Source organism: Rhipicephalus microplus, chromosome 9, assembly GCF_043290135.1.
Source record: "Rhipicephalus microplus isolate Deutch F79 chromosome 9, USDA_Rmic, whole genome shotgun sequence".
NCBI lineage: Eukaryota > Metazoa > Arthropoda > Arachnida > Ixodida > Ixodidae > Rhipicephalus > Rhipicephalus microplus.
Window position 1 is genome coordinate 122,760,253 of NC_134708.1, and position 26,553 is coordinate 122,786,805.

General features: G+C 45.2%; 1 protein-coding gene across 10 annotated transcripts in view; it reads right to left on the reverse strand.

The window, feature by feature from the left end:
• Positions 1–1,940: 1,940 nt before the first annotated feature.
• LOC119163037 (uncharacterized) overlaps positions 1,941–26,553 on the reverse strand; it is a 214,165-nt gene continuing 189,552 nt past the window's right edge. For all 10 annotated transcript variants that reach the window (XM_037414931.2, XM_037414927.2, XM_037414925.2 and 7 more), the window contains 2 exons: positions 8,526–8,797; positions 1,941–3,723 (listed from right to left, as the gene is read on the reverse strand). In XM_037414931.2, the coding sequence (XP_037270828.2) occupies positions 3,346–3,723; positions 8,526–8,797 (650 nt within the window). In that variant the 3' untranslated portion in view covers positions 1,941–3,345. The remainder of the gene's footprint in view (positions 3,724–8,525; positions 8,798–26,553) is intronic.

Genomic DNA, 26,553 nt, shown 5'->3' on the forward strand with positions numbered 1-26,553 from the left:
TTAAATTTTTCTGTCATCATTGTTTTTATATATTCCATTGCCTCATCCCCTTCCACTCTAACCCATTGAACTGTAGTTATGAACCTCTGTTCCATGCTTGTCTTACTACTCGGAGAATTGAGATGGTTCCGAAACTTTGCAGCTGCCTTTCCATCCTTTTTGTTTACTTCTGCCATCCATTGGGTCCCCTTTCTTTTAATCTTTTCACTGATCAGAGTAGACGCTTCCCTTTTGAAACTCAAAAAAGTTATGCCATTTCCTTTTGACATCAGCTACCGTTTCACCCGTCTGTTTAGCATACCTGTGCTCCTTTGAGGTTTCCTGACGTCTTACTACGAATCCCTTAACTTTCTCATCTCACCAGCTCTTGGGTTTGTGTCTCCTTATCGTGGTTGATTTGACTCGTACCTTAGCAAGCTCTAACTCAAACAATCAAGTTATATTTGTGTACGTCCACTCTGTTTTAGTATCCTCGGTAATTGTCTCGTCATTCTATTTAGTTGCTATTTCTATTTGGCTTTGTGAATAAATATTACCGTGTGGTTGCTCATAATGCCTCCTTCTATTTTCATTTAATCTTCGAGAACTCAGCTTAATATGTTTGTGATCCCTACCTAAGCTTCTGGACCAATATTCTTCTATGTTCAGCACCCTTAGCCGATCATACATACTATGTGACATCATTGCGTAATCTATCGTCGACCGCAGCCTTCCTGCCTCCCATGTTATTTGCCCTTCGCATTTATCGATACTGTTGCAAATGATAAAATCATGCCTTTCACACATATCCATTAGCATTTCCTATTCAGTCAGTATATCCATCCATATCTTCTATGTGTGCATTGATATCCCCTAATAAAGTTACCTTGCACTCTTCTTCTAGTTTGTCAATGTCATTTTCTACGCACTGCACCATTTGTTGGTTTTCCTCTCTGGCTTTTACCCCAGTGAACAAGTATACAAAACCCAGGAGCGTTATTTGCCCTGCTGCGTTTTCGTTTAGCCATAAGTGTTCCCTGAGCTCCTGGTTGACCTTTTGCCAGTCTGTACTTTTATGAAGGAATGTCAGAATACTACCCCCCTCTCTGCTGCCTTCTGTTCTATTACAATATTCCTGTGTGTAGTCTCGATCGCTAGGTGGTTGTTCTATCTCCCTAAGATGTGTTTCTACAAACCCATATACCATACCATCAGCTTCTCCTCGCTTAGCTGTTCTTCTATCTATCCCCACTTCATCCTATTCCTGCCACCCTGCATGTTAATATACCCTACATCTGAATTGGTTCAGTCCTAGTGGCTACGTCGATTTCTCCTCCGGACTATACGTGTCTTAGGTATTGGTGCTAGTTTAAAATTGTATCTCTCAAAGGGTCCCCCTGGTTGTTTTTCTCGTTACTAGCTATCCTGGACCCAGAAGGGGGTGTGTGCCCCTCAGAAAGGCTACTGCGCATCTTGAAAGTAGCCAACCCACCTCCTGACATAGCCTCCAATCGAGGTGAATTCTGTCTCGTTAAAAACCTCCCCACCTATGAACCTCTCTGTTTATTTCCACAATGTCAAAGCCTTTCTCTCGATTCATGTGCCATATCTCTTTGTTTGCGTCAACAACCGCTCTTTGCATGTTGCCGTCACTCACCGGTACCTCCGGTATCCTGAATATCACTACCTGTATCTTGGGGAAAATGGCACGCATGCCATCGACCTCTTTTGCCAGTGTGGTCGCTAGTCCTGACGAATTTTTACTTAAAACATTGTTTAGACCACCCACAATTATTAGGAAGATGAGGAAGGGTTGCTAGCTGTCACGGGTCACAAAACATCTAGTTCTGTGCATGTGGTGTATAGTTCCGACTATAAGTGTGATAGCTGACATCTAGAAAGTTCACATGCCATCATTCGCGGCTGTTATAAATGTTGCCGTGGCCATGAGAAACAAAAGATGAATATGTACACCAGCTTTATTCAGTCACATACCGATTTTCCATGTTATAGCAACGAAAATTTCGAATGACACAAATATTTTTTTACTTTAAAAGATTTATATCAGCGAGGTTCAACTCTACGGTTTTGTGCCCGCTCTGTCCAACGAAAAGCCTGCCTTTCACACTGACTACCACGAGCATAGTAAAAATGGCACAATACATTCAAAGGAACCAATGAATATCATGTAATGGCCCGTTCGCGCTAGCGGCATGACTGTTCACCATTTGCCATTCTCAGGCTGCTGTGCAGGGTGGATTTATTCACACATGTCAGCAGTTCCTTGCTGTTCGGAGAATAAGTACGAGACCCACTTATGCAATGCTCTCTGGTTGCCTGTTATTTCTGTTACACAAAAAAGTGCAGTATAAAACTAAATAATGTGTCGCCAAGTCGGCACCAGGACAAGTGGCACCCGCTATCCAGGATTAGAAACAACCAAATGTATGGCTTTCGAGATTTGGCAAGTTCCCGCTGTGAACCACTAAGCCTACAACATCGATTATATGAGCATGGCTCTGAAAAACTATGCCAAATCGATTGGAATACTTTGCCATTGAAGCTTTAGGACATGGGTCTAAATTAAATGGAAGCATCAGTTAGGAGCTTACATGCTAGAGAGCATGTGGCGGCCACTTGACAGATTTGAGATGAGCGACAACTGTGTTCGGAACCATTGCCATGGTTTTCGGAGACGTGAATACCTTGCCAGCAAAGTTGCCATGCACTTTGGACAGCTTTCGCATGGGCAGCAGTAGCTGACGCTCTACGGTGACACTGCAATGTTGAGACAGGCTTGCTGCTAGTGTGAACGGGCCATAACACAGTTTCATAAAGTGGACCTGCCCACTTGTCAGAGCAAGCCAACTCATTGGCTCCAGCAATGCTACTCGTTCGACAATTTTCCATTGCTTCAAGCCTTCCTCTTCTCCTGACCTTCTGTCCGACCGACATTAAAGACAAATGTTACACTGAAACATGTGGCGGAAGGATAAAGAAAGGCAGACAGATTACTTCTCGCGATTGAAGCTCGCCGTGCCGGCTCAACAACTCATCAAAACGTCCAAGCACGCGATAGATTTTGGTAGTGGTGGTGGGGTTATGTTTTGAAACATCCTCCACGTGCCAGATGGTCTCACGCCAAACAATTGCGCTTCAACTAAAAGCTACCAGGCACCATACCATGAAGTCTCAGCAAATATAATTTTTTGCATGATCTTCATGCAAAATGTTGACCAACACAGCTGGCTTCAAAATGAGTTGCCTCGCAAGGCTGACTGCATGACATAATGCTTCCTCTATTTTTACCCCCTCCTATGCTGGCCTATGCATCAATCAGTGAGTTTTACTAAAAAGAGAGCGTGGTCAAGACTGGGCAAGAATGGCTCGCAGTTTCCCACAGAGGCTGTCGTCCGCAAACCCTTCCTTATTGTGTAATTCGCTAGCATTGGCCAGAGCGGCACTAAAATGGCTGTGCGACTCGGAGCGTAGTGCCAGATCTGCACGACTTTCTGGCAGCGCTGTTCCGTGCAGCAGAGCATGGAGCAGTGGTTGCAAGTGGTGGGGTAGCAGATAGCGTTTTTGGGGCACTAAGTCGAGGCGATCGGGCAGTGTGGTGTATGGCAGCCGGACCACCAAGATATGGCAGTAGTCGTCAAGCGCTTGTGCCTGGTTCGATAGCAGTGCTGCATACGTGGTGTGGTACAGCTCATCAATGTTGCTCTCGCTCACCTGGCCCAAGTCCTGCGGAGAAAAGTAGTCTTGCTATAAGCCCAAAACAGTGGCAACAGAACAAAGCCATCAGCCATACACCTGACACTGCCTTCTTTCATTGAAACCTTCCAGCCATTGAAGTTCGATACAGTGAAAAAGCTCATTAATTCAAACTCAATGACCATTGAAGTTCGGTACAGTGAAAAAGCTCATTAATACAAACTCAATGAAGACTGTGTAATTGCTCAAATTAGGCGGAGTTCAAAGGGCATGTGCTAGAATAAACAGGCATTGTGCAGAGAGAATCCACAGAAGCCACCTATGGACTCACTCTGGCAAATTAGGCAATGCTATGCTCCGTTTCACAAGCTGTTGGCAGTGTTGTGGAAGGTACGGGTGCTCACAGTCAATGAAGACAAAGCACACTCTATAAGTGCATCCCTACGTGCATTTCGCCTTCATTAATTAAACAGGTGGTCCCAGTTGTGTGGAAGTAGGTGTACAGTTGACTCCCATTATACGAAGTTAATGAAAACCACAAAAAAGAATAGAATCGAATGAACTTCCAAGTAAGCAAAATGCACAAAAACTGCACTTTCATTGCTCGAAACTTGGCAGTTCTCTAATAAAATAGTCTGTGATCTTCTCTTGCCGAATCTGGCTGAAGCTAGCGTGTTTTCCAAGCATACACATGTCGAAGTGCTTCTTCAGTTAAGGAGCACTGACATGAAGTTTACTCATGTCAAAATTTTTTGATCAGCGAGTAACTACCAACTACCTAGTAGAAACTCGTGGCCTAAAACACAACTGAAGAACGAATAAATATAAATTTTATTGATTTATATCAGTGGTATCTAGCTCGATTCAAAACGGCCAGCAAGCCCGCCATTATTAGCGCTAGGTGCGCTACATCATGGTCACCTGCAGATCACACCACAGCTGACCACTTCTTTAAAAAGAGTGACATGAGGCTCAGCTGCTAGGCCAACATTTTGTCTGCTAGTCGAACATATTCAGTCATGCCTTGTCACCTGCATTGCCATCGTTGCCATACAAAGTATATATCCCCATATATCGACGTTGCTGTCCACCGCAACAAATTTGTCAAAACGGATGTCGCTAAGAAGGGCCCCAAAACTATCGTCGTCGAATTCACATGCTAGCACTTGATAAAATTCGAGAGCAACTTAGGCTTAATGCCGTACTTTCGTGCGATGTCTTGCTTGGCGGTGCCTCCCTGGCCAACTTCTTTCAACACTTTCAACTTTCGTTGCCAGGTCAAGTGTTTGGTAGGGGCCACGGGTTGCCATTATCAAACCTTGCCACCCCAACACTCAAAATCAGCTGAGGAAACACATGCGGAATCAATCCACAGTGCATTGGCGGGCTAGTTGGTTTATCATGCTATATTGTAAGAGCGCAACCAGACGAAAACGAAGCAGAACATGCAAACACACACATGGTGCTGTGTGCGTGAGTGTTCCTTTCTGCCTGCATCCAGTGGTTCTGTTCTAACTTCGACCCAGCGTGCCTCGACACATCACATGAAAGCTAGAGTTAGCTGATGTGATCAATGCGATGCCCCAATGTTGTCTGTTGCTTCATGTGCCGTGGCAATGGTGGCAAAAGTCCGACAGCAGTCTTGGCAGTCATGGTATATGAAAAAATTCCCATTTTAATAAAAAAAATTACGGTCGCCTCGAAGCTCTCAGCTGAAAAATAACTTCTAATTTAACCACCATTGTGGTCTCCTAACTTCAAATTATCATTTTTTAAATAGACATGCATAGAAAATTGATGGGATCACTTATTGACTTTTAATTAATCGAAAATTCCAATTAAGTGACTTGAAACTATTGGGAGTCGTCTGTACTAGACTAATTATCTTTTGCTTTTTCATAGCAGATGGCACTTGGTACCTTTTTAATCTGTTTGGCCTATTTTCAGACGGGACGACCAGTGTTGCAACGAAATTGTTCCTACCTTTTCTATTTATTGTTAACGTCTCTACTATGTATGTCTTCTTGTTACGTTAGATTTTTTTAATTGTTCATGCAATGTGTATAACAATATTTACTACAGTCACTGAATCAATTAACAAACAAATTATGGAATCAATCAACTGAAGTTTTATTTTCACTTTTCACAGTCATTTGCTTGATTCTTTGACACAGCAGAGTATCAATGTCTTGAAGCTTAAAGGTCATAGAAGCGAAAGTTGGGCTAGTTGGTTGTTGATGCTTGGGAACTAAAAACAGCACAGAAATAGAGACAAGGACACAGGAAGCACCCGGTCGTCTCTTCCTCAGTACTTGTTTCTACTTTTGCGCTGTTTTTACTTCCCAAGCATAAACGTCTCATTTGCCGCTGCTGCGAAGCTATTCATGTCACTCCAAACAAGCTTTATGAAGTTCAGCGTGCAGTGGTAGATGCACAGCGAGGTGACCTCAGCGACGCAGTCCACACGGTTGCCACTTGCGTGCACGCTTCATCATGTCACTGCTCCACGGAGCACCTTTTTTGGAAAGCCAGGTCTGTATGTCTTTTTTAATGCACGGCACTTTTTTCAGGTTCTCATATTGATATTGCACTTTATCTATCACCACGACACTGCCAGGTTGTAGTAGCGGAAGCAACTTCTGTGCTTTGCTGCTGCGGTTTTGAAAACTAGTCGACAAACCAGATCGACGGGCTTCGTGCGTAGACTGGAAAGTGCTGTTTACCACACCCGACTCCGTGTACAACCAGCTATGACCCACGTTTTGTCAGTGAAAAAAATTGGTCTAGTCTGGCATGGCAGCTCCGCTATTTGGCACAGGTATCGGCGGCAACTCTAGACAATGTGCATTGCTTCTGTGAGTCCAGCGATCCAATGCAGGTTCGGTACAAAAATTTTGAAAATAAATGTACGAAAATAAACAAAAGGGAGACTGAATGCAGAGCTAATTCAAAACACGGTAAAAACTTGACCTAATTTAGCGGTAAAGTAACTGTGTTATTATTTCAATAGCATTCATATGGACACAATCGGTGGGTTTTTGCCGTCGCCGCCATGTTCTGTAACAAGTCCGAATTGATAATGAGCTCTGGTCGATCGTAACTTTCACAAGTGGGTAAAAGCACGCAAGTGCTGCTGAAGCAGAGATTTAATGAGTCAGTCCATCTCTAACGTCTGGAAGGCACATAAGATAACATCCTCCACATGTTTGAGTCACCATCAAATGGTCAAACAGAAGGAAAACCACCGGTCTTGAACGAGCATGAGAAAGCGCGAGGGGGGAGAGGGGAATTGCTCAGCAACAGTCAACTTTGATTTTAAGAGTGGTTGCGATCGCTGGCGCGTGTGCTATCTTGGCAAGCATTAGTTCCCTTTCAGCACAAAGGCATTGTGTAAAAATAGCACTTCTTCGTGGAGTCTTTGCCCACACCAGCGTTTTGTAGGAGTTTCGCGATGTCAAATCCAAAGGAGTTGGCTGCCAGCCTTACTTCGTAGAACATTAAAAATTTTTGCAATCACGTTCATTGCATTGCATTCAATGCGCCATCGTAGTTGTTGCCAGAACTAATCGGGTAATCATGAAAGCTAAAAGCCTGCAAGCTCTCGACGTGGCGCGAGAATGTGGTCTCGCAGAGCTTCTATCAGTGCCTAATCTGACATCCCCTTAGTGGAGTTGACACGGTCGTTCGCATTTTAAAAAATTAAAGCAAAAATAAAACTAAAACTGAATCTCATCAGGGGTCGCAACAAGCGCGCTCAGTGAAACCATGCACATGCGCGCACGGCGTATGAAGAGTGACTGACAGAGACACAAATATCGTGGAAAGCTATTCGTTAAAGCACCCTCTATTGCACCCTTCGTTAAAGCACCCTCCAGCGCAGTTCTACATAAGTGACACTAACTAAAATCATGGCACTGCCAATGAAAAAGTAGATTTTTTTTTTCTTTTTATGGTTTTGGTTTGGAGGGAGAAGGGGCAAAAACGCGCATGTATTTACAGCTGCAAGAACGGCGGCAACACCGCCTTGTGGGGCGCATGCCCGCCTGTCTACCTGGCGCGCACCCGTGCACAATCACGAGCGCTTGCTCTCGCCTGCTGCGCCGTGCGAGCCGCCACCACTTTCTCGGCGGCGGGGCACCCGCGGAAGATTTGGCTCCTCCCAAAATCTGAAGCCAAATTCCTAGGTTGTCCGTGGGAAAAATTTGCTATATTAAGATTGTCTCCTTCTGTTACTTTGTTACACAGAGGTCACAAATACATGTGCTTCTATGAAGCAACGGTTGAGAATAGAATAACTTCTTTATATCGAGAAATTCGTTATGTGGAGGTTTGTTAAAAGCAGGTTTAACTGTATATTTTTTGTGTCATGACACACATTAGGTTGAAAACGCTGCTCGTGTTGCCGTCCTTGTCTTCTTTTGTTTGTGTGTGTTCATTTAACCGCAAACAATAATTTCAGTATCTCACAAACTAGGCCAAGAAAACAAGTTGATCTGATCTCACCTTCATATCTTTTGTGAGATAAAATAAGGCAATGCTATATCAAAAACCTGGAGGTCTACAAAGAGATTGCAATTCCGATTGAGGACGATGCAGCAATAAATAGGAAGGAAAATGATAGGTATAACCATGAGGGCCAAGAAAAGAGCAGAGAAATGTCATGGAATAAACAGGGGATATCTCAGTTGAAATCAAGAAGAAGAAATGGTCGTGGGCACGGTCAGTTGCATGTAGCAGGATAACCACTGGTCAGAGTGGTGGACTGAATTCTAATATAAGGCAAATGTGCAAGAGGAATGAAAAAAGTTATCCAAGTGTGTAAATAAGCACACCTTGTGCTGTCGGTAGGCCTCGTGCTTGAGCAGTGCCCCATCTGATTCGATCACCAGCATCTTGACCGGGGTGGCTGCCTTGGCAGCCAGGTTGTAGTGGGGACAAGACAGCTGGGCCATGGCCATGGCCCAGTCATGCGTCAGGTGCGCAAGATGCGCAGATGCTTCGTCCCATTCAACACAAAAGCCCAACTCTCGCTGCAGCAGTTCGCACAACCGGGACACTGCTGTCACGTGGGAATCGCTGTCACGTGAGTACACCACCTTCACCACTGCAAAGTCACCATAGAACACAGTCAACACCACAAAAGAATTCATATTCTAGCACACCAAATGGCACACAAGAGACATACGAGCCCATACGCACAATTATTTATTGAAAACGTAATCAATGCTGTGAACAGTGTCCAGCAAAAGACAGCGTGTCACAGACAAAGTTCATCGAAGTACTGCAAAACCAGCGCCTCCTCTATTTTATTATATCCAACCAGATACGCCCGATCCAGCCGTTCACCGCCCTTTCCTCTAGCCTTTTCCTGCTCTCACCCATTGCCTAGCCTTCAATTGATTGATATGTGGGGTTTAACCTCTACAGAATACCATATGACTATGAGAGACACCGTAGTGTAAGGCTGCGGAAATTTCGAACACCTAGGGTTCTTTACCGTGCACCCAAGTCTGAGCAGATGGGCCTACAGCCTTTTCGTCTCCATCGAAAATTCAGCTGCTGCAGCCGGGATTTGATCCCAAAACCTGCAGGTCAGCAGCCTAGTACGTTAGCCACTAAACCACCGCAATGGGGCATCGCCTAGCCTTTGCATGTGCTTTGCGGTCATAGGAAAGGGAGCCCCTCATGCAGTGCATCACAATGGGAATAATACGATGTAATTTTTTGTTCAGTTGTGTATAGATCCATGGGGCGGCATCTTGCATTCCTCATGACAATGTTGACAGTCACGCTGGCTCTGTAAAAGATACGGTGTTTTGAGATAGCGTGTCACCATTCGTGGCGCTATGCGAGCAACCAATGGGGACGTGTCACGGCAACGCTGCTGCATAACTAGCGCTGTGAGGTGGCGGTGGCATTGCTTCCAGCCACAAGGAAGGAGCATGGAGAAACAAATCTGACAGATATAGGATATTGGAGTGGGAAACAGGTTGAGTCTTCGTGAGAAAGTGCTCGGACGCGCATGTGATGCAAGCAGCCCTGCCCCTCATGTGACGGCTCTCCTTGAGAAGTGCACTGGCATCGAATGCAATAAAGGAAGCAATGGCAAAACACACAAAAAAATCTCACAATAAGTGACACACAATCAGTTGTGAGTCTGCGCTCGTCTGCCCTTTTCCATTCCTTCTTTGTGTCTGGTCTGCTCGGAAGTTTGCTGCAAGACAAACGCTTAACAACCCCCCCTGCTATTAGTGTTTGTGACTGTAAAAGAAACTTGAGTGACCCAAACTGACGCCCATGCTACAACGCTATACAATCCAACCTTGCTTTATAACCTAGCCCAATTGCTGCCAATCTCGGAAGCAACTGGGCTAGGCTACTGAGGACTCGCAGCAGCCTCATTGTAGTTTTTTTACAGAGCACTTGCAATGCTCCGCCTTTGCCAGCAGATCATCTTTGACTCAGTACAGTCCCCAGAGTGGCAGTTTCACCAACTTAGTTGGTTTTTAAAAAAGGGTTTCGAGCGTCAACTTAAAAGCACACGATGCAGCTTTCTTCAACGCACATGATACTATTTGCCGAGTCCACTTCACTCATGTGTTAGTGACACACACAGAGATGTGGTTCTGTGCAGTTACTTTGAGTTTGAAGGACCCCTAACACTATATCTGGAGACTCGCAATGCTTTTGTTGTTTGATAGTCTTGCACGCTGCACCACTTCTGACCAAATATCAGTGATTAGTGTTGCCTCTAAAACATTTTAATTTGGTCTTAAAGTAAAAATGCATGCTCGTATTCAGGTCCAATCGACATTTTCTGTGGAATCACAGAGACAGGGGCCCCCTTGTGATGTTGTAGAGGTCAAGCAAGTATTGTCAGCGGGGCATGCACAATACCCCAACTGATCCCCGGCAAGGACTACCGTTCATCACCCCTCCTGCTCTCTGGGTGCTCACGCCAAGAATGCTTTTGTTCCTTTCCAGGAGGAGACACGCTCAAAGCACCCACATCATTTCATTCTACACCACCCGCGGGTACCCCAATTTGAAAACATAGCATGCAGCATCATTGAAGCGTGTCACGTAGTCTCAGGCATTGCTCCGCTATGGGGCACTAGTTTGTTACGTTATTTAGGCAGGTGTTTCGAACTGGAATTTAATGCTTCTAAATTAACAATGCTACCATTCATTACAGAATGCATTAGAACACTAATGATTCAATTATGGCATTACCAGATGAAAACCTACAAATTATTACAGTTAAAAAGTCACAAAAACCTTTCACTGTCAGGAGTCCTTTGACTGCACCTCTGCTTATCTTGCTCTGAAGGCAAAAGATATGCTCATGTTTATCAATGAAAAAAAAACTGTTTAGAAAGTGCCGTATATAGTGAAACGTCATTAATATGGACACCCACTTTAAATGTGCTAATGCTTAAAATTCAGCTGTAATCAACCCCCCGTCGAGTCACATACTAGAAACTAGTGCATTCGCTGTTAAGTCATAGTGGTTCATTCAAGGCCTATCGGTTAGCACATACCCGTACTGCGCTACTAAACTTTGAATGCCATAATGTGGTAGTACAAATGGCTTTCTGTCATTTCAAGAAGTGTGGAGATCGTCCAGTCAATTATTCCAACTTTTATGCGATAGTGACAGTGCTTTGCAATTATCGGGAAAGAAGTAAGGAGGGACTTTGGGAACCGACAAACGCACCGGTATGACTTATCGCCCATAACAAACCTCATCGCAATAAGTATCCTCAACCATCTGCTCATTAGTAAAATTTGCGCGGAATAAAGGCAATCCTAAAAAGCAATGGCACTTGCTGAATGATTTTATGAGCTGTAACTCACAAATATTTATATCTACAATTGAACACGACAGCATTACTTTCAGTCAACCTGCTGAGATTGCTAGCACATTTTCCCATCATTTTGATTTATCTCAAGGCAGTCAGCCGCCAACCTTTCAACTTAAAATACCGTCTGTGTCATTCCTTCCACCTTTTTTCGGTTACGCCAAGTGACGTGTTATCTACTATCTGCAACGCTCGTAACACCAGCCCTGGATTAGATGGTATTCAATACATCACTTAAAACTGGTTGCTGAAATAGCTCGCAAATCCCTGTGTGCAGTATTTATTTAATTTTCAAAACTGGCAAATTTTCACAAGCATTACTAGATCATGCTAAGATAATCCCGGTTTTCAAGAATGGTATTAAAGAGCTGCTATCAAACTACTTTTCCATTTCACTCCTACCCTCCCCAAGTAAAATAATCGAGACGTTATTTGTGTCCAGGCTAACCACTAAGTACCTAGATAAATTCCTCATAATCAAATCTTGCCAATTCGGTTTTCAGACAAGTAGTTCAGCTAATTTAGCCTTACTTTGACTGACAGATTTTATTAACAAAATTCTTGATGGGAATGAATACACCGGTTCCGTCTTCCTTGACCTTACTTTGACACTAGGCTTGCGCGAATAGTGAATTTTAGGTCCGAAGCGAATTTGAAGCAAATAATGATTTTGATTAAATAATTTTGAATCGAATTTGAATAGCATGTATGACATATAAAAAAAGGAACATTTATCATGACCTAACTAACCTGCACAATATTTAATTTGAATTGAAATAGGGCCTCTATGCATATGACATTTTTTTTCGTTCAAAGGAAGTCGAAACAACCTTGAGTAGTAGTTTCGGTAGAATGCGAGTGATAACCTCTAAGATACTTAATGTCCTAAAATTTATTATACCTGGAGCATATAAGCCATCATAACAAGCTTAATAAAATGAAGAATTCATTTGAGGGTAACATGTTCTTTTAAAGGGGCCCTGCAACACTTTTTCAAGTAGCCATGGAGCCAGTAGACATGCTTGTTACCTCGAAAATTTACCGCCACGAAATTTCTAGAATCAGTTCAGTACAAGCGGAGTTCCGAAAATTTGTCGCAAGCTCCAATTACATTTTCTCTTCTTGTCCCGGCGAAATAGCTGGAAGGGAGGAATGGCATGGCGCAAGAAAATATGACACATGCCCCTTGTGACCTTGAGCACTTTTTTTTTTCTTTATTTGAATACGCGAATTTTTAGTGCGATCGTGTGCGTGCTCGTGAATATGGGGCAGCCCTGGTAACGATGAGCGCCCCTTGCCATTGGCTGTGACCAAAACCATATATTTCTTCTTGGCTGTGACAAGTGATTTTTGAGCTTGTAGGGTCATTTGCCGAGGAAAGAAAACAATTTTTAGCTTTTAAAATGTATTGTGAATTATAGGCCACGTGCTGCGCTGCAATATTTGCCTCGCGTGATCTCAGTAGCCTCGACTACCCATCTGCAGCGTTTTCTGACCATGTTCAGTGTTGCAGGGCTCCTTTAAATTTGAAAGAGGGGTTCGCAGCAAAGCGAATTTCCTCTTCACAGGTGCTTTCACGGCTTACCACTGCTACACTGTAGTGAAACCATCTTTAGAGGCAATAACATGCGAACTAATATGCACCTATTCGTTCATTGCGAATACTTCGAAAATATTCTATAGTTTAAAATCGAATCGAAGCGAATTCAAATACTCAACTATTCGTTCAATTATTCGAAGCATTCGAATGTTCGGACAAGCCTATCTGATACCATTAATCACACAATTTCGTATGGTAAACAAGAAGCCTATTGGATCACACGACCTGCTCTAATGTTTTGAAAGCATTATTGAAATGACCAAAGGTTTGTGGTACACAAACATGAAACATTTTCTCTTCCTAAAATTACTAACCAAGGAGTGCCACAGGGTCCAATTTTAGGACCTTTGATCTTTTCTTTTTATATTACTGAGTTGCCAGACATCACTGATTTATGTCACTATGTATCGTATGCAGCCAATACAACTATATTAGTACCTGATAAGTACCGTATTTACTCGCGTAATGAGCCCACTCGCATAATGAACCCACCCCCCACCTTGGTCCTTGAAAGAAAAAAAAACTTCTTTGATCTATCTGTTCATTTAATTTCTGCATGATAGCCAGTGCTGTTAACGATCGAAACGATGTTAAATCAAGCATTTATATCACAAAATAACAGCGCAATAAAAGTAAAAACATTGGTTTTCAATCATGACAAATAGTTGTGAGCAGCATGAGCGCGGACGACATGAGTCAAAATTTGAAAGTCGCGCCTTTTATGGTAAAGTACGATCTGTCAAATACAGAAGAAACCTCTTTGCTGATAGCGCCACAAAAGCACAGCGGCACAAAAACAAAGAATGTGGCCTCCGAATTGGCGCGCGCACAGACTAGAAACATGCCGCGCGTCGCCGTCTCGGCCCTAGAGAGAAGACAGGCTCAAGTATGCGCACTGCCCTTCGCCGCCCTAGCGGAAAGAGGGCAAAGCTCCAGTCACTCGGACGAACACGCGCTTGCTGGGTTTCCCATTGGGCGCCCGGGAAATGCGTTCATTGGGGCGCTTATCTCGCATTTTGCACGCTATGGGCGCCGCCCCTTCGTCATCCTGCAAAGCAGGCACGCACTACTGCTGCATTGCGAGCTTCTACGAAAATTTAAACATGACGAAAACCTGACAACTGCTTGCAGAGTTCTACCATTTCTAATGCAAGCAGCGTGAGAAGCAAAGGCATCGATAGTGCATTAAGGCTGTCCGCCGATACTGCGCGGTCTCATTACTTTGAAAGGTTTTTGTCGTGCACGGTACTACAAACTATTATTTAACTGAAAGACACGCGATGGTTGGACTCGGACTAAAACAAAACGCGTTTGTGAACTCAAACTACAGCAAACAGGCAACAGCTGTACATTTGGCGATTGGCACTCGCTTTCCGAGAGAACCACTGGTAGTGCGAAAGCGGTGGAGCTTGCTAGCTTAATACACTTCAAATACCGTACTGTGAGCCCTGCAAGTGTTTTATTCAACTCATGGCTGTAGACTACTCGTCACCGCTCAGTAAAAACGAATTTATGTTGCGGGTTCGCACTGAACGTTTAACATACAGATCTTGCAAGCAACACCCACCGATAAGTTAGAATGCTCAGGTGTTACTATGCTAGAATCGAAGTCATGAGTTCGATTCCCGCATAGGCCAGCTGCGTTTCCACAGAAGCAAAACGCAGTAACAATGTGCTCTCATTTGGGTGCAAGAATGGCAAACAGGGCGTGTTGGTGTTGCATATTTCAAGCGTACAGTGATATGACTCACAATGTAAACAGAAGTGACGCTCGGTATGTGTGCACCCTTTGTCCATTGTCGTCGCACCTTACACTTCAAGTAGATTTAGATGCATGTAAAAAAATCACAGCATATCCATCAAGCAAACGATGATGAGTGGAGCGAAGCGCTGGAGAATTTCATCGCTATACGGTGAACCATCCGCGAATATCGCCCGCTACATCAACAAAGATGTGACAAGCACTGTATACATTTATGCAGAAAATTTTATTGTTCGTAAGTGGTAGCTATATGTCGCTTCTGTTTCCCCTTCATTACAATGGCTTTATGGTCAATGAAGTGGTAGATCGGTGATAGGGCGTAGTGGGATGTTTGCAAAGACGAAGTAGTGGGCAGTTTGCAAATGCGAAACTATAGGCGGTCACGTACAAGCGAGAGATGAACACAGCGGTAGAATCTGTGGTTCCTTAACATGCACCTGGATATAAATGTACGCAACCATCTTGCATGCGGGTCATTCCACGCCAACTGCCCTAACCTTGGCGCTCAACCATCTCCGGTTTACTTGAAAAAAATTCAGAATTACCAACCTAGGTTCAAAAGTGTATCCCAAAAAAAATTTCTAGCAAAAAAAGTTTCCCAGTACCGCAAGCCTCATTTGAATTTTTTCAGAAAGCTCGAAACTATAGCTCGTAAAACACGTTGCCAAAAAATCCGTTCTTTTATATTAGGTCAAGCAAATTTTTACCTTTAGAACAATGGTTGGTGTTTTAATTAAGATAGGTTTTACGAGCTTTTACACTTCCGTGGATTTATTATGTGACTCAACATATAGAGAATTTTGTCTGTACTAATGATTTTTTTTATAGAAAAACAAAGTTATAGGAAATGAAATAGTTGACATTAGCATATTGCCAGAATGTTTTACTAAAAACCAAAAAATAGTTTCAAGTGAATACGGTGCGAAAGAAATTTTACAGGTGGTGATAAAGTCACAAAAATGTTAATTTTGGCACATCTTCGGCCATAAACTCCACCATGAGACGGTCCTACTGAAAATATGTGCAATAGCAGATTTAGTAGCAACCTTTATTGGCTACTCACTCAGAAAGTTTTATCAAAGTAATTTTTGTTTTAAGCGAGAAAAATATTTTTGAATTTTTATGTTGCCACTCTCAGGGTTGGACGTGTTTATAGCCGTAAACATGCATCCTAGCAGTAAGTACAAGCTGCACGGACGTGGAGATTATCTGGACAACATATTCAGCTTTGTCCCTGCCTATTCAAATTACTTACAAGCTTGTATTACCCCTGGTTAACGAGAAACGCAGGACCTACCAGACAGAATTTAGCCACACGCCACTGTCCGATGGCAGCCTGGGTATAGCATATATATGCTTGTACAGCACCGAAAAGCCGTACCTATGTGCGCAACAAATGGCTACCTATATGCTAGTATTACGAAAAAGAAAGTCTACGATCAAACAAAGGATCAATCGAAGAGAAAAAAAAATGTGCTGCTAGGCAGCTAAGTTGCAGTTATGCACCAACATATGGTCAGTGGTGCCAAATGGTCAATTACTTACGAATATATTTGTCCTAACTGCTACTTGTCAGCAATGCAAAACATGTTTATTTTATGAAACATGTTTTGAGAGGAAATGTCTGCGTATTGTTCTCTGCTCCAGACAAACTAAGCCGCCTATGTAAGCTTACGAACCACAAGAAGGAGGTGCAACCCACCTGTGGAAAGAAGCATGCAACTAAGTTTGTTGAATGTGCCCTGGCAGTTGTGTACATGTTCCTGCTGTCGTGTGGCGTGGTTTACATTGGGCAGACTGGTAGGTGTGTTAATGACCGCTTACGCGAGCACTCCTGCAAGGTAAAAAACAAGATTTCTTATGGTGGTTCCCAGGCTATGCATTGTAAGATGAGTGGATGCACTCCATTTCTTTATCAGTGTATCATCTTGGGTCGCAGTAGGAACCAGTTGACACGGGAATTTATTGAGGCGAACGCTATCGCAAAATGTGCGAAGCTGTGTGTGAGTACACTGTCTGTGGCCTTATTTCAAAAAGAGCTCAATTTTCTGGAGCGCATGCTCTGAAGCATTGGTATAGAATTGTTAATCTGAAATCAGATCACAACTAGGTTTCCTTGATAGTGTGCTGTGCTAAATGTGTACGGTTTTGTCATATGTGCGGCGTCACATGGAATGAGCTATATAATGTGTTCTAAGGGTACGCATTAACAAAAGTTGGAAGTTAGCGCTCACACTGTCGTCTGTTTTTTCCCCTTCTTGACTGCATAGTACCTTTCCTTCACGCTCAAACTGAGCTGCGCTAAAGCAACATCATTTCGCCATACTGTTGCTATCAAACTAAGCGCATGCGTACAGCACAGCAAGCATAGCTCTATTATTACCATACTGCACGCTTTTATTAGGCTACAGCCCAACTGTGCCTCTGTCTACTTCCAGAACCGTTAGAGCATCACCGAGTTATGGCGTGTGCTGAGTAGGCGAAGCGCTCCACACAACTAACCTGTAGACAATTGCCTCCCCTGTACAGTCCAGCGTCTAAAAAAACTCAATTTTCACTTCGTACACCAATCCCGGCACGCATTCATTGCAGACAGCCGATTACATTCGTTCTGCCGCTCTACCAGTGCCTGTGTGTACTGGACCCCGCAGCAGTTTCAAAATGCTCTGTGGCGTCACCACCACGTGCTTATCAGGCTATCGTGAAAGAATGCCAGAATCTTTTCTGTACAATGTCAAAAAAGAAAGAAATAGCTTAGTGGTGGGCACTAAAGGCAATATTTGCTGCGCTACTGTATCGTTTGCTATGTTTTTTATTTATCATAGTATCCACAGCACGCAAGGGCATTATAGTGGGGGGGGGGGGGAAAGAATACAAAATTTCAACTACTACATCACAATAGTAACGCAATTCATTGTCAACTACGTACGTAGTGGCACGTGGGAGTACACAATAGAAAGCAGCTTCACAGTACCGTTTTGTCCCTACACATCTTCGCGAGTACACTGCTCTAGACCCTGAAGCAATCTTGAATATACTTCATGTGAAGCAACCTCTGCCACTTCAGAAGGCAACCTATTCCACCGCGCTATCGTCCTGGGAAAAAATGACATTTTAAATGCGTCAGTGTGGCAGCTTATTTCCCTTATCTTATGGCATGATCTAGTCGCTGTGAAATGTAGTCGGGTTTGCAAAAGTATCGTGAGGGGTCCAGAGCTGTATGGCTATGAAATATGTTGTGAAAAGGTTTCAACCACAGATATTCCCTTCGCTTGTGTAGAAGTTCCCAACCAAGTTTTTCTTTTGCTTTTGACACACTGAAATTTCTGGTAAAGTTAGAGCCGACAAACCGAACAGCCATGTCTTGAATTTTTTCTAAATTGGACACATCACATGCCTTCCACGAATCTCGCACAGCACGAGCGTAATCTAAGACAGATCGAATGTTAGTCATATGTAGTTGATTCTTGGCCTCAAATGATAACTTACTTGCGTTTCTGCACAGAAAACCTAACACACGTCTTGCTTTACTTGTGACGTGATTGATGTGATGGCTGCAGGAAAGGTACGGTGTAAAATATACACCGAGATGCATGTGTTCACAAACTGTTCGCAGCCTGGTTGAATTTACAGTGTAAAATGGGTCATGTTGTGCTTTTTTCCTGATGAAACACATAGGCACTGTTTTTTTTTTTTTTGCATTAATGAACATACGCCATTTTCCACACCATTCAGAAATTGTGTCAAGATCGTTTTGAAAAGTAGTGCAATCATGGGAGCTAGGTATAAGTCTGTACAAAACACAAATGTCGGCAAATAATTTGATATGTGATGAAGTACCGGGACAAATTTCATTTATGTAGATGAAGAACAATAGACCCTTTTCATAAATATGCCACCTGACGGTGAGCTTTTCATCAGTTTCGCTTCGTAAAGAAGCGTGGGATAGCTAGCGCCATCATGAGGGCATAAAAAGCGAGCCCCCAAATGCGTGAGTGCTGTGATGTTTGTGTTGGCGGCTAGTTCTCCGTAGTATTCGTTGCAATCGAACCGCTTTATAGCTTGAACGAGCTCCTAGTACTCTCCGATAAGCTTTCCGAGTTGCTTCCGCTGCACAATGAGCAAAATTTTGTACCCTTTAACGGGTTGGACGAGCAGTTGGGCTTGTAATGACTGGCAATGCGTGGATCCGACCTGCAAGAGACACTTATCGGCGTGCCCTCCCGACACGGTCCGCGGCGTGCCCTCCCTACGCGGTTTGCGTCCTGTAAGAATGGAAGAGGTATCTGTGTGCGCTGCAAAAAACGCGCATCAGTGTCGCTGCGACACACAGCCTGCGTCGTCTGCTGCGGTGCTCTCACAATGGCAACAAACTGTAGTTCGCGTCCGCGGCGCGTGGGGCGCCCTTTTTCGAAAAGGGTTTATAGCGGACCCAAGACTGACCCTTGAGGCACTCCAGAGGACACAAAAGCTTCCCAGGATGACTTAGCATTAATAACAATTTTTTGCGTCCTTAAATTTAAATACTCCCTTATCCAGTTCCCAACCGTATCATTCACTTTATCCATTTTTTGTTTTTCAGTCAATAAAAAGTGGGGTACGACGTCAAATGCTTTTTTTTAAATCTAGGAACAAGCAGTCAACAGAGAAACCCTTATCTAAAGCAGGGGATAACTCGTGTGTCATTTCAAGTAACTGTGTTGTACAGGAAAAACAACTACGAAAGCTGTGCTGCTGACAATTTAGTGAAAAATACGTGTTCATATGAGTCATAATATTGGTAGACAGAGCATGTTCAAGCATTTTGCATGCAACACTTGCGAGTGAAATTAGCCTATAATTTAAAACACTACTTCATGGTCCACTCTTGCGAACCGGCATTACGTTGACAAGTTTCCAGTCATCGGGTAATAAAGATTCTTGGCGGCGCTCAGAAGCTCGGAGCTCAACGACCAGCTCTGGGCTGTCTGGCAGGCCGAAGATGCCGCCCGAGTTCAGGGACTCAGCGCCGCCATCTGAGGCCACCAAGACCAAGCTGCCGGCCAAGTTCTAATAAAGTTTCCTCTCTCTCTCTCTAAGGACTTCGTGAAAATGACGCAAAGATATTTAGATGCTTCGCGTGGGCATAAAGAAAGCAATGCAGGTGACAAACCATCAGGCCCTGTGGCTTTAGAGGCATTCATGGATTTAATAAAAGCCTCTATTCCATGCTGGTCAATCACAATATCGCTCCTTTGTTCCACCACCACCTCGGAGGATTGTGCGAAAGTCAGTGATGTTAACCCGAGGGTTATACACAGAACTAAAGAATGAGATAAAGCACTAGCTTTATCATTATCATTATGGATAGTGGTGTCGTTGTCATCAAGGGCTGGAATCGATATGACATCTTTGCTGTTTTACTTAAAGAACTTCCACAGTTGGCGATGGAGCAAGTCAAGATATGCAAATTCATACTCAGTGGTTAATTCATATTATTGCACTCCTGGCAAGTATGCATTAACAAGGTTTCCCTGTAATTGTAAATCAACCAGCTTCATCTATTAAAAGAACGAGACTCAAAGCTCTCGTGTGAGCATTTGAGCAAGTAAGCTTTGTTTTCATTACGTGACAACAGAAGAAAAAGGAGATAGGACCTGTAGTTAAAATGGCAATGCTTTGACAGGTGTGCAGCTTCCACAAATCGTGATTATAAGCAACCATGTCTGTAACTAATGCAGAGGAACCATGGCATTCGTAAAGAACACAATGAGTTGTCTTCTTTACAATGGCGACCCTCATCAGAACTGCCACCTTTGAAACCATTCTAACTTCTAAAGAGACCTGCATGGCCGGAGTGAATGTTCACAAGGCCATTTGACAAGTGACCGAGGCGCAGAGCTGTGCGCCGTCTAATTGCCTCGCACAGCTTGGCGCCGCCGCTGAAATTTTCAGAACGGGCACGCCGTCGCACACCACAATCATCATTTGTTCTTTTTTATATATATATTGTAGCGATGCTGAGGCAGACAGGCTAAAAAACAAGCAACTTTATTAGGGCGAACTTGTGCCCACAAGCCTAATGACTATCGTCGTCGAGTCCGAGTAGACGAGAGGCACAGATTCAACAACTTCCTCTTTCTCGTTGTTGGAGCGCACGAACGCGTGACGCATGCCAGCCGGGTCTTGCTGGTGCTCTTGCCATGATGATTGCGGCGGCTACTTGGACGTGGCTAACCTGTCGCGGCATTATCCCCCTCCTCAGACGCATCGTCCCGATGCTTGAGAGAGTAAAATGATACATGCGCCCTCTCACTCGTTTTCCGACGATCTGTCGTGATAGGGCTTCATGCGGACTACGTGTACCACTTCCGTGGTATTGCGGCGTCTTGAGCTCACGTGTCCCGCGGATCGGACTTCATAAGTGACGTCGCTGATACGGTTGAGTACTTCATAAGGGCCGAAGTATCAACAAAGAAGCTTTTCAGAGAGTCCGCGGCGGCGCACTGGGATCCATATCCACACTTTGTCACCGGGATGATAAAGTGCGTCACTGCGTCGCTTGTTGTACCGACTAGAGTCGACGCGCTGTTGACGGCGTATTCGGTATCTTGCCATTTGTCGTGCTTCTTCGGCTCGTTGCAAGAAGTCATCTAAGTCAGGTGGATAGCTGTTTTCGTCCTGTAGGGGTAACATGGCATCCAGTGGGGTGGTCACTCTTCGGCCGAATACTAGTTCGAAAGGGGCAACGTGGGTTGTTTCTTGAACGGCGGTATTATATGCGAATGTTACGTAGGGTAATATTTCATCCCACTGTTTATGTTCAACATCGACATACATTGATAGCATGTCGGTCAGAGTTCTGTTGAGGCGTTCGGTTAAACCATTCGACTGAGGGTGATACGCCGTTGTTCTTCTGTGATCGGTATTTGTCATGCACATCAGACATTGCATAAGGTCTGCAGTAAATGCTGTGCCCCGATCCGTAATAACGACGATGGGCGCACCATGTCTGAGCACTATGTTGTTCACAAAGAACTTGGCGACTTCGGCAGCTGTCGCACTGTACAGAGAGTCAGTCTCAGCATAACGGGTCAGATAGTCCGTAGCTACCACAATCCATTTCTTGCCTGCACATGATGTCGGGAAAGGTCCTAGAAAGTCCATGCCAACTTGTTGGAATGGGGCATCCGGAGGGTCTATTGGATGGAGAAGGCCGGCTGGTTTTACGGCTGGTGTTTTGCGCCGTTGACATTGACGACAAGTTTTCACGTAGTGCTGCACTGATGCGAGCAACTTAGGCCAATAGTACTTCAGGCGAATCCTTGCGAATGTTCGGCTCACACCCATGTGGCCGGATGTTGGCTCGTCGTGGCATGCATGCAGAATTTCCTGTCGCATGGCTGTGGGCACGACTAGTAAAAACGTTTCGCCATTAGGTTCAAAGTTCCTCCTGTAAAGGACACTTCCTCGAAGGCAGAACGTGGAGAGCCCTCTGGAGAATATGCGAGGTACTTGAACGTCGAGACCCTGCAGGTGTTGTATAAGCGCCAGCAAATCCGGGTCATCTCGTTGTTGTTGAGCGATTTCGGATGCGTCGACAACGCCTAGAAACGGGATGTCTTCCGCTTCTGGTACACTTGGATCGACGGGAGAGCGTGACAGGCAGTCGGCATCACTGTGTTTCCTTCCAGATTTGTATACGACCGTAATGTCATACTCCTGCAGCCTGAGGCTCCATCTGGCTAGTCGACCTGACGGATCCTTGAGATTTGCTAGCCAGCATAGAGCATGGTGGTCACTGACAGCTCTGAACGGTCTACCATAAAGGTAGGGTCGAAACTTATTTATTGCCCAGATGACTGCGAGGCACTCTTTTTCAGTAGCAGAGTAGTTTGCCTCAGCTTTTGAGAGTTTGCGGCTGGCATAGGCTAACACTTTCTCTTGACCATTTTGCCACTGGACCAGGATGGCGCCGAGGCCGACATTGCTGGCATCGGTATGGACTTCAGTGTCAGCCGTCTCATCGAAATGGGCAAGTATTGGTGAACCCTGTAGCCGTTTTCTTAATTCATCAAAAGCTTTCTGTTGTTCGCTTTCCCATGTGAAGGGCACGTCGTTTTTCGTTAGTTTTGTAAGAGGTTCCGCAATCTTTGAAAAGTTTTCCACAAATCGCCTATAGTAGGCACATAAACCCAAAAATCGACGCACTGACTTTTTGTCTTTGGGTGTAGGGAACCTCTGAACAGCGGCTGTCTTTTCTGGATCAGGACGAACACCGTCAGAACTAATGACATGTCCAAGGAATCTCAGCTCTTCGAAGCAGAAGTGGCATTTTTCGGGTTTTATTGTCAAGTTTGCTGACCGGATGGCTTGTAATACAGTGCGCAGTCGCTCTAGATGTTTGTCGAACGTTGCAGAGAATACCACCACGTCATCCAAATACACTAGGCATGACTGCCATTTCAATCCCGCGAGGACAGTGTCCATCATTCGCTGGAACGTCGCTGGCGCGGAACAGAGGCCGAATGGAAGCGCTTTGAATTCGTAGAGGCCATCTGGTGTTACGAATGCCGTTTTTTCACGGTCCCGCTCGTCTACCTCTATTTGCCAATATCCGCTTTTCAGATCCAAGGAGGAGAAAAACTTTGCGGATCGCAGCCGATCTAGTGTATCGTCAATACGTGGCAAGGGGTAGACATCTCGTTTAGTTACACTGTTGAGTTTTCTGTAGTCGACACAGAATCTAAGCGTGTTGTCTTTCTTCTTAACGAGCACTACGGGGGACGCCCATGGACTATTCGAAGGCTGGATGACATCATCCGAAAGCATTTCCTCCACTTGCTTCTTAATGATTTCCCGTTCTTTCTGTGACACTCGATATGGATGCTGGCATATAGGCCTCGTGTCGTCTTGCGTTATAATTCTGTGTTTCGTAATTGACGTGCGCTGGACCTTCGAGGCAATTGAAAAGCAATCAGAGAATTCTTTTACTAAGGCGTAAATCTGTTTCTTTTGACTGTCCGGAAGGCTCTGGTTGACGGTCACGGATGTGTCGATGTTGCAGGCCACTGGTCTAGTGGTTGACGTGGTTAAGCTGCATAGTTCTGTCGCCATACAGAAGTCGTGTAAATAGGCAATAGCCGTGCCTTGAGCGATGTGTTGAAGTTCATTGGAGAAATTCGTAAGTAGGACATCTGCACGGCCATTCGTCAAGTGAACAAGACCCCGAGCTACGCAGACACCTTTCTTCAAAAACAGCCCTACATTTGTATCCGCTATGCCTTCGCGGTTGTAAGATGCGTCATTCTCTACGAGCACCATTATGCTGCAGCGTGGTGGCACAGTTACGTCATCATGAACAACGCGTAGAGCAGTTAGGCGTCCCTCAGATTCCTCTACAGGTATAGCTCGTTCAGTCGAAAACGACACGCTGGACCTACGCAGGTTAATTACGGCGCCATTAGCTCGCAAAAAATCCATTCCTATAATGAGGTCTCTTGAACATTCTGGTAGCACAATGAAATCGGCAACGTAAATAAAGCCCCGTATTTCAAGTCTTGCGGTGCATCTGCCAAGGGGCGTAATAATGTGACCACCTGCCGTGCGTATCTGCGATCCACTCCACTGTGTCACAACTTTGTTTAGCTTCTTCACCATCTTGTGACTTATCACTGAATAATCAGCACCGGTGTCGACTAAGGCATTCAGCTCCCATCCTTCTATTCTCAACCGCAAATCTGAAGTAACGCTTTCGTGGTTGCACCGATTTACCGGAAATACACCGTCGTCGCCCTCAATCCATATTGGAGGATCTTCGTAATTGATGTTATCAGCGGCCTCACCTCCACAGGTCGCTTTCTTCAGTTTTCCGGGAGTGGACTTGGTGAGCGATGACCAGGCTGCCTTGAAGGTGCACGTGGGCTGGATGACCGGTAGCGCATAGGCGATGGTGACCGTGACCGACGTTGGCGTAGAGGTGGCGAGTTCTGGCGCGTGGCCAAGTACTCCTCAATCTCCGCTGGTCGCTCGCCGTTTCGGGGGCACGGTGCATACGACGGGAAGCCTCTTAATCCAGCCTGTCGGTAAGGGCAGAATCTGTACAAATGACCCGCTTCGCCACAATGGAAACAAAGAGGCCTGCGCTCGTGATCACGCCAGACGTCACTTTTCCTGGGCCTAGGATCCGCATAGCGATGCGTGCTACGTGCTCCTGGGGGCAGATAGGTAGCCGTTGGTTCCCGTGGACGAGGTGCGCTGCGTGCTGTAGATGGGAGAGGAGTCGCCGCCATCGCAACTGCTGCATTGTTGTGTACTGTGGGTTGTCGGAGAACTTCAGAGCACGTTCGGATAGGTCGAACTGGCTGCAGCTCACGCTCTGGTTCTCGTATGACCTGCCTCAGTTCGTCACGAACAACGTCTGTAACGGATAGTGCAGTTGAAGTCTGGGGCATTTGCAGTCTGCTCAGTTCTTCCCGAATAACTGATCTAATGAGCTCTCGCAGGGCTTCAACGTCGTTTCGCACGCCTCCAGAGAATAGCTGTGCAGATGCGCAGTTAACATTCCGGTTGTACTGCCGAGCGCGCTGTTCTAGTGTTCTTTCGATGGCCGTCGCTTCGGAATAAAACTCAGCAACAGTGCTTGGAGGGTTGCGGACGAGAACGGCGAACAGCTCTTGCTTTACTCCGCGCATTAGATGGCGCACCTTCTTATCTTCAGCCATGTTGTAATCCGCACGCTTGAACAGACGGACCATGTCCTCAATGTACATGGCAGCACTCTCGTTTGTGAGCTGGTTCCTGGATTGAAGAGCAGCTTCCGCTTTTTCTTTTCGGTCTACGTTCGCGAACGTAGCCACCGCTTGTCGTCGAAATACCTCCCAGGTAGACAACGAGGTTTCATGGTTTTCAAACCATGTCTTTGCGAAGTCTTCCAGGGCGAAGTATACGCGACGAAGCTTCTCTCTTTCGTCCCATCCATTCAAGCGCGCCACTCTCTCGTACAGGTCCAGCCAATCTTCAACATCCTCGTACGAGTCGCCGTGGAATACTGGCGGCTGGTGCGGTTGGCTAATGAACACTTGTGCTGGTGTTACCTGAGTAGTCATTGTGGTGGCATCCATTGTTTGAATTCCCCTTGGTGAGAAGTGAAGAGGACCGAACTCAGGTGAGTCGCCTCGAAGACGGCGACTTGCCCTCTGGTGTACAGGAGTCACTTCCACGGGGTTGATAGGCTGGTCGTCGGGGCTACGCTGTCTTGAGCTCGCGGGGCTTCGATTCATAACCCAGCAACTCCACCAGAAATGTAGCGATGCTGAGGCAGACAGGCTAAAAAACAAGCAACTTTATTAGGGCGAACTTGTGCCCACAAGCCTAATGACTATCGTCGTCGAGTCCGAGTAGACGAGAGGCACAGATTCAACAACTTCCTCTTTCTCGTTGTTGGAGCGCACGAACGCGTGACGCATGCCAGCCGGGTCTTGCTGGTGCTCTTGCCATGATGATTGCGGCGGCTACTTGGACGTGGCTAACCTGTCGCGGCAATATCATGAGGCCACAACAAATGCCCTAACCCAGCGTGGTAAAGTCGCACAACGACATACAATACTGAAGACTCTCACCACGCCGGTCGTCCCTGCTTTTACCAAAACGACAAA